We start from the raw sequence: 18,698 nt of genomic DNA, 5'->3' as shown, positions 1-18,698 counted from the left end.
GACTACGTCTAAGTTTCCAACTGAGCCGCCCCACTATAACTAGTTTAAAAAACATATTAAAAATACATTAAACATTTTTTCCCCAGTGGCTTAGGCCTGGTGGGGGGGCAACTTAGGCCCGGTGGGCCACCAGGCTTGCAATACACTGAGGGAAACCCTGATATTAATTATAGCCTATATTATTTTATTTTTGGCGATTCATGGTTTCACAAGACAGAGACTATAGAAATAATGTACAGACGATGCTTCTGAACAGTTAACTGATTTAAAAAGAAATATAATGGAAATAAATATTTACAGACTATTTACAGTATGCTGTCTGGTCAAAATGTTCTGGGACTTGGACTCATGATCTCAGTGTGACAAATCCTCACCAGTGTTACGATAGTGTGATTACTTATAGTCAGTGCTGTTGCAGACGATTTCCAGCAAACAAAAGGTCAAAGGTTCAACTTTATGTTTGAGTAACGCTTGTTACACCCATTTGCAGGCTACCTTTTTCATACATCGAAAACATAAATACCCAATCTTGAGTTCTCGTGAAAACCAACACACGCATCCATACGGCTGTCTGGAGACGGGACCCAGACCAAAGCCTCCAGCTCTCCTTTTAGTTTCCATAGTGATGTCAATATCGTTTTTATGTAACGGTCGCAACGGCTGACCAGATTTGAGCCATGATCTACTTTTGTTGCCCCCTTTGCCATTCAATCAGCATCTGTGCGGTTCTGGCCCATGGCTGTAAGCTTGACTGCATAATTTGGTTTAGAGCTGAGCGGGAACATCTGTTCTACAAAGCTTCAGCTCCTTCCAATCCTCAGGCCTCATGGAAAAAACCAAGGCTAGCGGCGGGACCGCTGCTGCAGCACAGGACCCCCAAATGTCACAACCTCAAGTCCAAACCCTAGAATAAGAATAATCTTAGCATTGAGAGAAGAGTGAAGGAGCTTTGAAATGCAAGGTTCAAATGTGTCAAGTTGTGTAGGATTTATGGTTGGACTGACAGTGATTAAGAGTATGCTTTATTGATTTCATATGTACAGTAGGAGGTTTAAAACTTTGAGACAAAGTGTTTCATTCAGTTGGATGACTCACATGGAATAGATTTATTATGTGATTACAGAATATGTAGAGTTGTGACAATATTTTCAGTGTTATTAGTATTATTTAGTCAGAAATCTGTGACCACACTCAAGAAATGTGCAGACATTTTGTCCCTGTGCCCAAACCCACATCAAGCTGGGATTTATGAAATACTGGAGCTGGTTTACAGAAAGAGTGGATTGTATTTATTTTCGACAAATGGTGATATACTATATATAAACACCTTCAAACCCTGTCATTATTTAAAGGAATAGTTCAACGTTTTGAGACACATGCTAATTTGCGTTCTTGTCAAAGAAGCTTGAGAAGAATGATAACTTTTCAGTTAAAACCAAGCTGGAGCTAGGAGACGGTTAGCTTAGCTTGGCACAATGACTGCAAACCAAGGGAAACAGCTAGCCTGACTTTGTCCAATTATAAATAAATATAAACCTGCCTTCCAGCACCTCTAAAGCTCAATAAATAACGTCTTATATCTCACATTTTTAAAACCGTACAAAAACCGAAATGTCCAAAGAATAATTAGAATGTATTACCATTTTGTACATACATTCATGATCTCCAGAGGATGAAGCCCACTGACTTTTTTTTTTGCAGAATTTTTCTCTATAGTACCATTTTTGTGGCTTTGAAATATCTTAACAATCATTGGATGGATTGCCATTGCACTAATCGCATTTAGATAGTAAACAACTTTAGGGGTGGCAGTAGCTCAGTCCGTAGGGAGTTGGGTTGGGAACTGGAGGGTCACTGGTCCAACACTAGCCCACTCACTTGGACATTTCTCCATTTGTGCATGTATAGGACCAGAGCATGTGTGTGTGTATTTTTCGGCCTGTGTCTAGTGATTTCTAACAAACACAGTGTAAATTGTGAGTGTAAATTGTAATTAAAACAATAAACGTGGTTAAAATTAAACCTGCTAAACATCAGCATTGTCATTGTGTGTATGTTAGCATTTAGCCCAGAACACTGCTGTGCCTAAGTACAATCTCACAGAGCACGACTGTAGAGTCTTAGTCTTGTTTCTAAATGAGTCCCCTGCAGTTTTCTTAGAAAACCTGCTTAAGAAACTAGTGGAAACTGAAGCCGAATCATCACCCTTGGAACATCTTTCATAACACAATTAGTTAAGTGGTCACGGTGCTCAGCCAAAGCACAGCAAGAATGAGAGAGAGGATTAAGAAAAAGAGAAAAAAAACTTGCTCACATACATTTCCAAGGTTAAGAGCAAAGTCACTGCACATGGCTGACATCCAGCCCTTGTTGTCTTTGGTAATTGTCTCCTACACTCACAATGAAAGAGGAATTAAAACGCACTTTTGTGTGTGCTTGTAGTAATTTTTCATCATGTTGGAACATGTTCTTTTTTTTTTTAAACATGCTTAATAACAGAATTTGTGTTTACAGTGTGTCTGCCTCCATCATTTTAAAACTCATAAAGTCTGGCCTTTGTATCCGCTGTCCCACTATCTAGAATCTGATAAAGAGGAAACAGCTGGGTCCAGAGATGGTGAAGATTCCTCCTCCACATGTACATCTCTCCAGAACAGGCTCTTCTGTGTACCTCTGAGCTATTTTTCTGTTAGAATAGATACAAAAAAGGTGACATGGCGGTGCATTCCCTTTTAATTAAGAAACAACTGAACATAATTTGTGTGTGTATGGAATAACAGAGATGTTTGGTATGTGTTTATGCTCAACTATAGAGACATGCATAACTTGACTGACTATGAACAAAAAGTACATAAATCCTAAAGTAGATCCACTGGCACCAGAGAAGACGAAAACGTTGTTGTTCCTTGGACCACATTTCCCAGCCAGGTGCAGTCGACAGAAACAGACACAGAAGAAAAGGGTCTTGTATTCAAATGTTTGACTTGTTCGTTTTGACATGCAGCGAGTTAATGCCCTTCCTGGTCTTTTGTTCTCTTTGATGGCAGCTCACAAGAAAATGCATTGATTGATTGATTGGGTATAATTAACCATAACACTGGATATTTGCACAGCCATTATTGATGTCTGAAAGTGGAATGGGACGCTGTAAGTTAGCCAAATAAACTGCATATTTTCTTGGGGAGTTTTTCACCGGGAGCAAGTCCGCTGGGTTAAATAAAGAAAGAGTTTTCTGACGCTGCCAGTTTATGAAATCATCCTGTGTGTGTGTGTCTGTGTCTGTGTCTGTGTGTGTGTGTGTGTGTGTGTGTGTGTGTGTGTGTGTGTGTGCGTGCGTGCGTGCGTTTAATCTGCGTGTTTGGTTAGTGTGTGTGTGTGTGTGTGCGTGCGTTTAAACAGCGTGTTTGGTTAGTGTGTGTGTGTGTGTGTGTGTGTGTGTGTGTGTGTGCGTGCGTTTAAACAGCGTGTTTGGTTGTGTGTGTGTGTGTGTGTGTGTGTGTGTGTGTGTGTGTGTGTGTGTGTGTGTGTGTGTGAATGAGAAAGACCAGATAACGACTGCTGACCCAGCGGACACCTGGCAGTTAGTGTCTGCTTCATATCACCGTGGGAACACGTTTACCAGATCCATGAGTACACAGGTGCACGAGCACATGCACACATGCATACATACTGTGGTATATTAGATCGAGCACTCGGTGCTCGACTGTTTTGCACTGTCAATGTTGTTACATGGTGTTCTAGGAGTGATTACTGCCTCTGTTGTTTTGGATGTCAAAGTGCAAGTAAAGACATTCTCGTACCGCAGCCTTGCCTCCGTGTATATTATTAAATACATTAATAGTAGCCTAACCCACAAACAGTAATAATAAAGTAGTATACATTACGCAAAGCTACAACACATACGCTGACATATGGTTAGGTATACACACATGAAACAACAAATGTTCACGTAAACACACTCAAACAAAGCTCCATTTAGTTTTCTCAAAAATTATGACAAATGAATGATCATGACAAAGATAATATTTTCATTACAATAAATCCATTGCTGTGCAGTCATACAGTCTCTTTGGCTACTGTCTGCCGTGAGGAGTCAAAGAGTGTCATTGCATTTCTGGCCTGTGGACACTTAAGTCACATATCTGGAGATGAAGGATAATTTTCTGCAGCTTTGGCTGTGCTGTTGCCATAGGCACAATGTTGGAAACATTTGTGTCCAAAACAAAATACCTTACAGGTTTTTTTTCTTTATTCTGAGTATAGTTGATTTCACATTGAGTGACCTATACTTTGCCAATAGACTTGTCTTTAAGTAAAACTGTGCCTCATCCATATTTTAATGCATCCTTAGAACAGAGCTAGAGTGAGGTTAAATACTGGACCTGGTTGTCATGTGATCAGTTCTATCATTCTCTCTCAATGACTCATCATATTGTAAATCCAAAACAAACTCTTTCTAGAGCTGATGCAATAGCCTTTTATTACGAGAGTGTGGGAGATTTTTTGGGGTCAAATGCCATGTTTAATTCAACTTCACTTTTGTCTTTGGGTGGTTTAATGTCCTGTGTAGCTGCTTGGGATCTATCTTACTCAACCATGAACAGAGACAAAGTAGCTCACCTTTGTTGTAGCCAGTATGTTGCTTTTTCCAGGTTTTAGCAAAACTAGTAGGACCACAGTTTAGGTGAAGGTGGCTTAAATTATTTTTTGTGGCCCAGAGATGGACAATATAATATAATATAATATGATAATGGAATATTCCACAAATGCACAATGTCAAAGCATGTTGTGCATTGTGTCACATTTTGCATCCACTCTAATGTGTGCAAACCAACCCACACACTTGCTTAAGACGGCTCTGTATGAGTATTGAAACCAGAAGCTGTGCATTTAGCCATATTTGGGCATGTGGTTGAATCAAAGAGAAGTAGACTATGCTGCAGGACAAGGTTTAAGAGATGTTTCTATAGACATCTTTATCTGTGTTTTTTTCTACAAGTAACTGGGTCACTTAATACTATAAGTGTTGAATTCCGCCCTCAAAGAGCTACAAACCACCTCTTCAAGTCTACATGGGTTGTTTTTGATACTCATGAGAGGTTTTGGGTGGATTGTCCCTTTAAATGGATTGCTGTGTCTTTCAGAGATGCCACGTGGAGTCTACTGTAAAGCTGTCAGTCCCATATCTCAGCAATTAAGCTAGTAAAATATTCTTATAACTTATGAGAATGATGGCAAACATTAAAAAAAATTTGAATCAGGATATAAAAAGGTGTCATTTCCCTTTAACAAATGGGTGATTACAGTTTTTAACAAACAGAGAACAAACACATTTCTTATCCATGATGGCGGACAAGAGATTTTAATATTTTTGAGTTTTTCTTTTGTCCAGGCTGTTACATTCAGTTTTTGTGCCACTGAGTTGTCGCACTGCTGATGGTAGCGTAGCACGCTCTCTCCCCTCGTGTAGCTTCTCTGTGCCTCACCCGCTGCCTTCCCCTCTCCTCAGACAGTACATCATTAGCTGTCTGCTGAACACCTGGAGGCAGAGTCAGCGAGGTAATTGTTGAGGGCATAGCCACGTCTGCACGCAACCATCATTAACCCATCGTACCTCATTTAGTGCAGAGAGAAGGCCTTGTTGTTGTAGAGGGGAGGAGGAGAGAGAGAGGGAGCAGCGTGGATTGCTGATCAGCCCCTGACATGTCAAATATGATACAACGAATGACTCTGAGGCTGAAGCCAATAAAGCCTGGAATTTGCTGTTGCTTTTTCATCAGGCACCGGACCTGGAGCTGTGCCAGGACCAAGGATGAGAGAGGCTTATTCCCTACTCTTACTGTAGCCATAAAGATGCAGGAATTCATGAGAGGGGAACTCACACACACACACACACACACACACACACACACACACACACACACACACACACACACACACACACACACACACACACACACACACACACACAACCAGCAATGACTTGTTTGCACCCACAGCCACTAAAAAAACAGGAAAAGTTTTTGAGGGGGATTTAGAATGTGTGTATGTGTGTGTGTGTTTTTTTTTTTTTTTTTTGTGTTGTGTGTTTTTGTGTGTGTTTGTGTGTATTATGGGCATGGGTATTAGTGTGTGCACTTACAAAATGTGTGGGCTTGTAGGTTATGCATCAATCCAGTTTGAATAATATGTGTGTGTGTGTGTGTGTGTGTGTGTGTGTGTGTGTGTGTGTGTGTGTGTGTGTGTGTGTGTGTGTGTGTGTGTGTGTGTGTCTGCATATTTGAATGTATGCTCTCCTGCTGTTACTGCACAATCCCCTCAGCCGCTTTGTGGGCGGTCGTTTCAGGTAAAAAGGATAAAAGCAAAATTCTTCCTTTCTCACCTCAACGCCTCATTTCCTTCCTCCAGTCATTGCTGACGAGCCCGTGCAGCTCACGTCACAAACAGGAATGCCTGCGTGAAAGGCTGCCAGTATTGTGGAACATCTCACACGATAAGCAAGTGAATTGTTTTTTAGGGTTAGGATGACTTGCAGTTTTTTTGTTTATTATCTTAGTTTTTGATAAGGTTTGCATCAACAGGATCAAGTTCCATATTTTTGTAACTGCTAAACAAATAGATTTTTATTGTTCTTGCTTGAATGAACATATAGTAGTATGTTATAGCTGAAGTCCCATTTATTTACCAGATAAGTTTCTGTTCTGCACTCCAGTGTAATTTCTGGAAACGTGTTATCAGGGTTTTCTGTCTATATTTATGTTTACAAAGATAGGAGACTGATTATTGCATCAGCATTGAACCACTGGGGCTTTGAGAGCATGTTGCTTAAACTCATGACATTACAAACTGACATTATGTTGTTTAATAAGATATTTAGCTGTTTTATCTTCCTTAAAATTGACAAAGTGCTGAAAATTACAGTATACTATACTAGCACAGTAGAAAATAAGTACTCATCAGACAATGGACAGAGAATCCCTGTATCATGTTTGAGGTTTTTAAAAAACCCTACATGAGAAAATACCCTTCCTAGGGAGGCTAATGGAACAGAGGCTAACTTAAAGAGGGGATGGGGCTTCAGCACTGCAGTCTACAGGGACATTGGAAGGCATTTACAACAATATTCTGCAAATAAATTCTGGCTGAGAAAAGAAGGATTAAAGGTCCAATATGTAATATATTTACTGTAATAAATCAAAAAATGACCCCAATGCGTCATCAGATATTAAGGAAACACGCTAAGTTGAAATACTATCTTTTCTGACAACAATGCTAATGCCAGTATTTTCTCCTTTTGAAATTTCCGTTCCGTGACGGAATTTCTGTTTGTGTTTTGGCCTGTGTGTTGTTATCAACTGCCCAGTTTGACAGCCAGGCCGGGTTGCCAGATGAACCTGTAAAAACATAAACCCAGCACGCTACAGCTGTAACGTTAGTACAGCCATGAAAGCAGCAAACAAACGAACAGGATCAACGGAGAAAGATTCTACCCTTCCTGACCCCAAAAAAAACTGGCATGTTTTAGTTGCGTGACCAGAGACATAACAAACCCCGGATAAATATTGGAAATGCATTGAAAAGAGACGACTTGTAGCCCAAAAGGATGCCGAGTTGGCTAATTTCCTCCTGAACAGGTAGCTAAGCATTAGCTTCAGGCTAATTTATCATGGCTACAAGGGACGGGCATTTTATGTCATTTCAACATTTCTCACATTGAATTATATAGCTAGAGTACCCAAGTTGGTTACTTGCAAAAACAATTGAGACACAGCCAGTAAAGTGATCCGTTTACAACATGTAGCCTGTTCAGCAGCCGTAGCCGACAACAGTGAATTATTTTAAGCCAAGAGTTGATGGCCAGGTAGTGTTATTTTTAGCGGTTCCTATCGTAATTCTAAGCCGAGGAAGTGTGCCTGTCCATCTGGTGGAGAGGACGGTGAGGTTGTTGTGTTTTTAGCGGTTCCTACCGTAATTCTAAGCCAAAAAAGTGTGTCTGTCAGTTGGGTATAGAGCCCTGCGTGAGCACGGGCTTCTATGACTGTCAATATAGCCAGCATCTACCGTTAGCTACTCCGCTGTGCTGTGGAGTAATGTCTGGCTATGTGAGACAAGCGTCTAGCAACATTGCTGTGGATGCTGCGGTCTCAGCCTGGCAACCTCTGTGAACTGGGAAGGAGGGGGCGGGGGAGCTGACTCTCTCTCTAGTTTGAATTTGTTCTGCAGTAACTATTTTAAACACTAGCTGTCAGTATTACATATTGCACCGTTAAGGATATTTTCACCATCTTGCCCTCTATCTTTTATTGTCATCATGTCTTTGTGAACATGACTCACGCACGCACGCACACACACACACACACGCACACACACACACACTAACAGTGGTTATAAAAAGGTGATGTCACGTAATCCTGAACCCCAATTAGAATTCAGCAACATTTGAATCTGATGAGAGTTGCTCCTATTATGCCTTTTGGCTTTTTCCCTTTCCTTTATTGTGTTATATATCTTTTTTTTTTTCTCATTTAATCGGTTTCCAAAGTGAAAAAGCACAAAGTCCACCCAAAAGGGACTTACCATCTCCAACAGAAAACACCGCTCACAAACTGCTCCAAACAGCTCTATTGAAGTTCAGCCTTTACTTCCGTGACGAACGTGCGTCACTTTGTAACACACGTTCTAATGCTCGCCTAGCTGCTAGCGTGGCACACCCTCATACTCTGCTTCTGACTGGCTAGTAGTTCTTACCTAGGTACTGTGTATGTGCGACTCCCAACAAAGATGGAATAGAAGTGAGATGTCTCACTCTGTAGCTAAAACAGAGAGCTCAACACACAGGGTGAAAAGAGGAGCTGCAGCAATGTGCAGTACAACAAAAATATGGTGTTTTTCAAAAATTAAACCATGTAAACCTATTCTGATATAACATCTAAATACAATTATGAACCTGAAAATGAGCATAATGTGTGCACTTTAATCAAATCTGATCAAACCACACCACCCTGCAACAAATTAGGTGAGATGTTGAGTAAAAGCTTAATAAATAGGCCTAATAACTTACTGTAAGTCATGGGTATTTACAGTAATGCTAGAGTAGAGAAATAGGGCTATATGATCTAAATGGTCATTCCTATACAGTAAGATATGATGTGAGAACTGGGCTCAAGCGGCAGGTAGGGAGTTGGGCTGGGAACCAGAGGGTTGCTGGGTCAAGTCCCCATACGGTCTAAAGTATGGTGGTGGACTGGTAGCTGGAGAGGTGCCAGTTCACCTCCTGGGCACTGCCAAGGTGCTCTTGAGCAAGGCACCAAACCCCCAACTGCTCGATCCACCGTTCCATGGGCAGCTCCCTCACTCTGACATCTCTCCATTAGTGCATGCATATGTACTGACATGTGTGTGTAATTCAGGCCTGTGTGCAATGTGTGTAATAACAACAGAGTGAAAACATTGTAATTTCCCCTTGTGGGATTAATAAAGTATACATTATTTATTTATTATTTAAGTGTAAAAATAGATACTTTAGAAAGTAAAGTACTGAAAGTGGGAACAATACAGTTTTGACTTCTTACAGACTGCACCTTGTGGCTATGATCTATTGCAGTTTCATGAAATGAAATAGTAAAACTGCCAGAGAACACATTTTGTATACTCTGCCTTTGCAGACCATTGGTTTTGTTTAGTGAAATACTTTTACATGTCAAGACAAAACCAGTTGTTCCAGTATATACTACAGAACAGTAGTTGTGCAGACAGACAGTGCAGTACAGTAGCCTGTACAATTTACGGGTGTATACTATCTGCTAAACCTTATCTATCTACCCAGCCAGGCAGTCATAATGCATTTATCAATTAGCCCTGGCCGTGTGTGCCCTTGGGGCTGCAGTCCCAGCCCTCACTTCCTCTGCACTGAACTTCAATCAGTCATCCTGTCAGAAAAGCAGGGAGGTGGAAGGAGCCTGCAAAAAGGCCTTTTGAAGAGTTTGTCAGGTCTAACAAAGAAGACGAGCCTTAAAGCTGAATTACAAAATATACAGTCACATGAGAGTTTTGCAAAGTATGTTGAAACTGATGTGTGAACAAAGATCTTCTTTTTGGCAGAGATAAAAGTATGCCATTTTAATGTGGTGGGATATATAAAATGTAGATGTGGTGAATTTAGAAAACCATAAAGAATTTGTGCTGAGGTTACTGTAATGAAATGAAAATCGGAAGCATTTTGAATCATCTGATCCATCTGCAGGAGCCAGTAAATGCTTCGATGATGTGTCTCCCTCCAGAGGAAAGCAGAGGGAGTATACTGAAAACAGCATGCACTCATGTATAAAGCAAAATAAACTTTATTGATATTTTTATCATACAGTAAAACATCCAGCTTACACAAAATGTTACAAAACAATGCAATACACGTATAATACATATTTTTCTATTCTGCCCATTATACCTATTCATGTTAACTTTCATGTAGATAATACTTCTGGTACATAATCTGACTTCATATCTATAAAAAATATACTTTTTTCCTGGGTAATAGCGACAGGTACAGTGCAACAACAGCTCAATAAAGTGTGTCAAATGCATTGCAAAAAGGAATGTTTGGTAATGTAAAAAACTGCTTATTACAGGATACATTGTTATTTAACAGGTTTTCTGATGTAATCATCAGTGCAAGTACCTGCAGGAAAAGTACATTCAAACCAAAACTCAGAGGAAACGGTTAGATGCGTATCAGTGCACACAGGTCTTGTTTACTTGGGAGGGGACCACGCTGTGGTTTAACCACTTGAAACTGACAGGCAGCTGGTGGTGGAGCTCAGCCTATATTTTCGGGGTGCCCTGCGAGGCTTGTTAGGAGTTGATGGTGGGGAGGCCACGCTCAGATTCCTGACCTTGTTAAAACTGTTCCTCAGACTGTCCCTCCTGCTCTCTGAGGTGCTGCTGGTCTCCTTGGATGTGAATTTGTCTGGGTGACAGAGGCCAGCCTTCAGGCAGCAGCAGCACAGCAGCTCAGCAATAGCCTTTCTCAACTCACTGCTGCCCAGGGCGTAGATGATGGGGTTCAGGCCGGAGTTGAGGACAGCCAGGGAGATGCAAAAGTCAGCGCTGAACAGCAGTGCACACTGGCGGGAGGAACAGAAGAAATCCACTAGTAACAGCAGGAACAGTGGTCCCCAGCAGAGCAAAAAGACCCCAACAATGGTGATCACAGTTTTAAGCAGATCCAAAGAGCGTTTGCGACTGCGCTTTGGGCCCAGCTGTGCACTCTTGTGCACGTGGCAGTAGATGGCACCATAGAGCACGCCGATAGCCAGGAGGATGATGAAGAAGATGATGAGAGAGAAAAAGATGTAGGTCTTGGAGTAGAGAGGAAGGAGGGTGGAACATCCGTCCAGGGTGCACACACAGTTCCAGCCAAGCAAGGGGAGAAAGCCAATCACCAGTGCCAAAACCCAGCAGAGTGCCACCAAGCCGTAGATCCTATAGTAGGTCTTCCTGGCTGACTTCTGAGGCAGTGGCTTCATCATGGTGGTGTAACGCTCCACAGCAATCAGCAACAAACTGAATATGGATGCTGCCAGGGCCACGAACAGCATCCCTTCCCTGAAAAGCCACAGAGCAGGAGTGAGGCGAAACGTCTGGCTGCCAGACATACAGATGTTTACCAGGTAGGCAGTGCCGGTGAGGAGGTCACTAAGTGTGATGTTGGCAATGCAGACGTAAACCCAGCGCCGGCTGTGGCGGATGCGGGAGATGACAGCCACCAGCACCAGGAGATTCTCCAGGATGATGAGAATACTGAAGAAGAGGAAGACGGCCATGGGGGCACTGATGTGGTTCTGGGTGTTTGAGATGGTCCTGTTCTGCAGGCGGCCGGTGTGGTTGTAATGCCGCAGAATCACATGGTTGATCTCGTTGGCTGCGGTGGTGCCGTTTGATATGGTGATATTGCTGGGGTAACTGGGTGTGTGGTACAAGTGTGGGCAGGATGAGGAGGAGGTGAGGGATGAAAAGACATTCATAGCAACAGCTGGGCTGGTCAAGATCAAGGCTGTGGGTGGGAACAGGCGGAACCGAGCTGGTACGAGCTGCATGGGAATTAGTGTGGAACTCCTGTGATCAAACAGGCTATCATCACACTCTAACCACTGGAGCTCTGCTTCTACACAACACACAACTGAGAAGACATAAGAAGAAGAAATTTCAATATGGCATCTGTGTGAAAATAAAATACAATTCCCCTCACTCTAATGACTGTACTGTGTGTTTCCTCATTAAAGTGCTTCAATCAATTTAAAAGGCATAATTTTAATGCCTCCCTCGTGTGCCACGAGGGAGGCACACGAGGCACCTAGCTGTGGTTAACACAGGATGAGTGAGCAGCTGCAGAGGGCATTTAAATCACCACATGAAGGAAATACACACATTGTTTTTGTATGAGAATGCTGAAAACTTAAAATTTCCATTCAACAATGCAGACTGAATTACTGCACTACTAACTAATAATTAATTAATAATTGCAAAATAGCAAAAACATCATTTTTTTTTCTTTTTTCTCCTAAAACTCTCTTCAGTGACATCAGTCAAAATAAATTAATCAAAAACAACTAAAGAAACATGAAGCTTTTTCAAGGTTCATATTGTTTTAACTAACATCAAAGAATTTTTTTTTTTCTTAAACATTCAACAACTTCATGCTGTTTCCCAATAGTTAGGTAGGAATTATGAAATCTGTTCGAAAACTTACTAATTTGAAATTGCATTTTAATTTTGTTATAAATTTTATTATATTTGGATAAAATCCATCACATGTAATTATCATAGCTGTAGAATGATGTGAATGCTGTGCAGTGGAGAATACTTACTCTGGCTGCTGGTGGTGATGCTGAGTGAGTGAGAAGGTGTCGCTGACTACAGATTTTTTAAGGGGAAGTATGCCAAAGTCACACACCACACCCAAAGCACCACACACACACACACACACACACACACACACACACACACACACACACACACACACACACACACACACACACACACACACACACACACACACACACAGAAATATGCAAGAGAGATTGTCGTCACTTCTGTTCCATCACCTTGAAAAGAGACAAACTGTGAGAATTTCACAGTCACCTACAATCATACAATTTTACAGTCTCAGAAGAAGTCATAATTGCTCTACAAATATCTATTTGAAAAAATCTAATTGAACCTGAAATTTAACAATTCTCCACCACTTTTCTGGTGCATCAAGATCATCACGTTTTCCTAGGACATCACGCAGATTTTACAACATCACATTAAATCATATTGCTCAAGTTTCCCTATGATAACTTATACGGGAAAGGCTCTTTCAACACTCGTGCCACACTAAGAAAGTTGTAAATGTTTTGCAATATTACTCAAAATGTGGCAAGAATTTCACTTGCACTTACAAGAGCAAAACTCAAGACCACGTTTTTACAAAAGCCACCAATTAGATTTTTCTTTTTTCTGAATATTTCTCACAAAGTACAACAGAAAAACAGGAACCCCTCCCTGCAGTGCCCCTCCCTGCAGATAGAAGGTTTCACACGCATCACACAGCTGTGGTTGTTGGTTTGGATTGACAGGCCACAGTCACTTGATGCTCTTATTATCACCATGTATGGCACACTAGACTTTAGCAAAACATGCACCATCAGACCATATCCACATGCAATAAGATAGGCAGTGGCACTGAGACCATGACCACCCACTTTCAAGTCAACCAGTAACACATAATATACTTAGAACTAACATTTGAGGCATCTTGCAAGCACTAAAGTGATGCCAGACTGCTAAAATCAAGAAACCACTTTTCAAATATGAGCAAAACCAAAACTCGTGGCTGAACCCATTTGTCCTTCAGAGTGGAGTTTTCAAAAACGTATGATTATATATTTCAATCTTTCAGCAAAGTAGGCTCAAATTGTATTGCTGCACTATAATTTTCATTTATCAAATGCTTCAAAAGCATGCTAGTGGGGTCTGAAAAAAAGGACAAAATAAACCTTTAAGAAAATAGAACTATAACCATGCCAATCCCCCCAAAATGTTTTTCTAAGAAAAGAAAAATGTTCATGCTCATATGAAGAATTGCAAGCGGGTTCTATCTGTCATCTTCCATTTACAGTATATCCATCACAAACAGTTCTCCAGTTTGCATGGTTTCTCTGTTCAAGAGCAAGAAAGGAGAGCACATATAGAGACAGAAACAATATAAAGGTAATATAACTGACCTACATTGTGTAACAGTAAGCAAGAATGCATGGGCCTTCCCCTAAAAACAAAGTATCTAATTTCTAATACAACTTCTCCTTTTTAGTCCTGAGATGTGAAAAAACAGACATGCATCAATAAACCAAGTTGTAAGATTTTTTGATATAGGATAGATGTTCCTTTATCTAAATTAAATGATACTGTGGCAATAGCCTGTTATTGTATTTTAAATGGTGAAAAGAAAAAAACAATTCAATTCACAACAGGCTACTGCAACCTGAGGTGTTAACAACACCCATGACTGTTGAAAACGCCCTTACTCTGAAAATACAACTTCAAACTGCACTGTAAACACAAAGTGTGTAATCTCAACCACAAGTGTGTGTGTGTGTGTGTGTGTGTGTGTGTGTGTGTGTGTGTGTGTGTGTGCGTGTGTGTGCATGCATGTTCGTGAGTGCGTGCGTGTGTGTTCCTTTTTTAAACTGATAAGCGGAGCCAGCCCTGTTTTTTTTTGGGCTTTTACTGTAGTGGCTCTAAACAATATTGTGCCTGTGCCCTCAAGTCAGTCCAGGAATTTTATTGTTTGTCCAGTGGTATGCACCAAACTACTCCCATCACTATCTTTTATATTTTTTTTTATCCATTTCAGAGTTGCAGGGTTGTCCCAGAACACACTTGGTGAGAGAGCATGCAGACAGGTCGCCAGTCTGTCACACATACAGGCATTTAGATTTCAGGTTCAACATGCACACTCTACAAACAAAAGCCCCAGCCGTCCAGGTGTGATTTGAATCTATCACCTGTTAAAATGTATGAATGCAGAGGATGTAGAGGTTTAAAATGCTTAATGAGGAATAGTTCATACGTAATTGAATGCAATTCAGTGTTTGTTGATCTTGCATTCATAGAGTAAAGAACTAGACACCATGTTGCTACTATGTATAAATGGAAACTTGTTCTTACAGGTCTTTATCATTGTTCATCACATTGAGACTACCTGTTTTTAACTTTTAAATACTATGAAGTGTGGGTATAGTAATAACTCAAAGTCTGTAGCATTATAAAACCTATGGAACAATGTGCATAAAGCAATCAAAAAATGTGTGAGAAAAACCCTACCTTCTTATCTTCAACAAAAACAGCAGACTTTATAGTCTTCACTGTCAGAGATGGCATCTCAATTTCCCTGGTCTGTAGCAAACGCTCAAGGTGGAGTAGGTGGTCATAGCGACAAAAGCAGTAGGGTAATACAGGGAATACAGGGCGGTTTGTATGCTTTAACTTTAGCCTAGTTTTGTGTACAATACTGTAATGCCCGACAGGACGCTGTTGTGCTGTGCGTTGAAGCACTGCAAAGGCTCATGGGACTGTGTTCTGAACGGTTCCTGTCTTCATCAAAGTATGTTTTAATGATGTTCTGGTAATGTTTCATGGTGCATTTATGTTACCTGGGTTTTAGTGTTGTGGGTTTGATTTAGTGTTCAGGTTTATCTACAGGTATTTGTGTAACCATGACCGAGACTTGGGTGGGGATTGCTTCTGGGCAGAGTGGGTACATTCAATGTCTTTGAGTAATAAGGGAATTACCCTGCAGATTGACACAATTCAGAGCAAAGGATAACTGCCTGACCATATTTGCAGGATGGAGTATTTGGGAACCTACATTGCCTGCCGCCCCTGTCTGGTAACCTGACTTCTGTCTAACTCTACACCTCCAGATTGTTTTCATTTTCTTCTAGTCTTCAGCTCCAAGCGATGATGACTCAGGTGACATCATTTATTAGATTTCGTGCAGCTTCCTCTGGAGCCACAAAAGGCTTTTGCAACTTTTTTCACATGAAGTAGTACTCCCCAAGACCTTTAAATAGACTTTGATGTGCAAAATCGAGAGAGGTCCCTTTAAAATGTCAGCCTATGCAGTGTAGCATGTTTCTGTTCTATAAGTCAAGGTTTTTTCAATCATTTAAAACTGCATTTATTCATTTGGGGGCAGATGAACTCCACAACAAGATGACAGACATACAGCCTTGACACATAAGTCCAAAGGTAGACAAACATGTGGCACAGAGAGCCAACAGTCTGCAGGTTTTCAATGCAACCAAAGCTTCCACCAACTCATCACCACTCCTTTAGGGAAGAGAGAAATACTAACGTCTGAGGCTACCAGTTGGAGTGACTGTTGGCTCTCCATGGCAGTTGCCACCCCTGTACTATTGTCTTATAAAGTTGTTATGCCTTATATACAAGGAAACAATTGCCTACTTACACATCTACTGCATCACCAGCCATTTTACATTACACACAGACACTTTATTCATTGAAGAAAATAATGATTAGTGAAGCTTTAAAGGTCCAATGTGTAGGAATTTCTCCCATCTAGCGTTGAGATCATATATCGCAATCAACTCTCTCGCACCACGCAGTTCAAAATACGTATTACAGCTACGGAAGCCTTCATGTTTTTTTTTCTGATGATGCCGGTCTCTTGCTCTTTTCAACATCCTTTTTCTTTTTCTGGGTGAAGAAGAAGACTCCTGTTCCTGAAATTTTAATTTTGAATACGTGTGGTCCTCAAGGGGGTAAGCTTCGCTTCAGAACTCGAACCTCCTATGGCGCCATTTTGATGCTACAAAGCGATCACCTCCCGTTAGCATTCCATTGACTGCCATTCATTTTGACGTCACTTTGACAGCGAATAGCTTTACATCTGAAGCGTTTAAATACTCTATTTGTCCATTGTTTATTTCTAAAGAAACACGACAACGTAAAAAAGGCTCCATTACCTTGTATCTCACGTTATGGCTATGTAGCAGACGTTTTTGTAAAAATAGGCTAACGATTGTGTCATAACCAAGTGACTTACTGTCGCATAGTAGAGGAATTACCGTATAGTACAGGAGAAGCTCACAGGCAGTTTCGACTTACATGAGCTGTTTAGGTTTAATTACTAATGTTACCGAGCATTTTAGTTAGCAATAATTAGCCTGTGCCAATGTTATCTCCTTACATACCTATGCCCTCCGTCTCTGCAAGATTCGGAATGATTGAGATTTCTCTTGGCACAGCTATCAGAAGACTTCCAACTTTCAGACAGGTTACTCACGTCACATTATGTTGTCTCACTCAGTTGGAGGCTGCGCAGTAACGCTCAGCTATCACCGGAAAAGTGCTTCTAATAGCCTTCACTGGTCTCCGTCCAGAGCAACGGGATCTGTTGGTCCAGTTTATATACTGTCTATGGTGGTCCTCCATGTTTCCTTCTTCAAACTTGCCGGGGCCGGGAAGCTACGATACCCATTAGCAGCATTAGCAGCACCTGTGAGTTTATCATGTGACGGGGAAAACGCGAAAGGCGGAGCAGTATGTCCTGTATGTCCCTTACCGGCTAACGTATTTCAAGATGGCGCATGAATATGGAGCGTCTATCCCACTTCATGTGAATGCGAATGTAAAATTTGAAGCCAAAAGGAATACTTGGAATTGATGGTGGTGGTAAATATTCATGAACAAGTTTGTGAACAGGCAACACAGATTTTGATAATGAACAACTAAACACGTTACACACTGGACCTTTAAACATTTAGGGAAACCTCCCTTCCTGTCATGGGTCTTTGATGTCAACCTTCATTGTGTGTTGTGGTCAAACAACAACAAATATCAGAACTCTGTGATACAAGAATGATGGAGACAGTTCAAATTGGGTCTGTAAAACATCTGATGGCAATTATGGACAAATTGTTGGAGAAATAGTTTTATGGTGGTACTAGACAAAGAAACTGAAATAAATAAATGGTAATTACAATATCATGGTTGAGAAGTTATTGTTCATAAAATAAAGTTATTTTTTATTATAGTGAAACCATCTCAAGTCTGCTTGAGTCTGGACCCATCTTTAGGGTAAAGATAGATAACTGATTTGCATGGTGTTGAGCAGTCAACATCTGGTGGCCACAAAGCAGTATTACAGTTGTTTTTTGTCAAGAGTAAATGCAGCATCACTGAAGATGCTAAAAAGCTCACTGAAATCAGGAAATGTCACAAAATAATTTTCGCCTGTTGGGAATTGTAATTACAATACATGTGAATGGCAGACACAATTTAATATAACATATATTGGAATACATTTAATTTAATTCACTGTAAACTGAATTGTAAATCCCAATTTCACCTCTATAGTTTGAACTGTTGGTTTTGCATTCAACATACCAGACTTGAGAAATCTTAATTTCATAATATAAAATACAAATTCATTCCATTGAAAAAATTCACTCCTTGTTTGAATATTGAGGAGGACCTGAAAGGTGAAAAATAAAAACATGAATGCAATGAGCTAAACATTTCCAGTGAAGGTTGAAGACAGTGGTTAGTCTTTGAAGTTTTTACTAATAGCAATGACCAAACTATGAAAACAATATTGAAAAAAAAACATGCTGAATTACAAATTGGAAAACAAT

The 18,698-nt window shown here is 40.7% G+C and overlaps 1 protein-coding gene across 1 annotated transcript; it reads right to left on the bottom strand.

Annotated features, from left to right (window-relative positions):
- Positions 1–10,578: 10,578 nt before the first annotated feature.
- On the bottom strand, positions 10,579–12,949 carry s1pr4 (sphingosine-1-phosphate receptor 4). Its single transcript, XM_039810145.1, has 2 exons — positions 12,864–12,949; positions 10,579–12,175 (listed from the first exon to the last, which is right to left on the bottom strand). Exon 2 carries the CDS (start codon positions 12,090–12,092, stop codon positions 10,776–10,778), a length of 1,317 nt encoding a protein of 438 aa, XP_039666079.1. The 5' UTR covers positions 12,093–12,175; positions 12,864–12,949; the 3' UTR covers positions 10,579–10,775.
- Between the last annotated feature and the right edge of the window lie 5,749 nt (positions 12,950–18,698).

Source organism: Perca fluviatilis, chromosome 9, assembly GCF_010015445.1.
Source record: "Perca fluviatilis chromosome 9, GENO_Pfluv_1.0, whole genome shotgun sequence".
NCBI lineage: Eukaryota > Metazoa > Chordata > Actinopteri > Perciformes > Percidae > Perca > Perca fluviatilis.
Note: the sequence above shows the minus strand (reverse complement) of the source record. Positions and strands in the feature narration are given on the sequence as shown.

Coding starts and splice junctions, on each gene's coding strand:
- s1pr4 (XM_039810145.1), bottom strand. CDS start 12,092: ATGCAGCTCGTACCAGCTCGGTTCCGCCTGTTCCCACCCACAGCCTTG.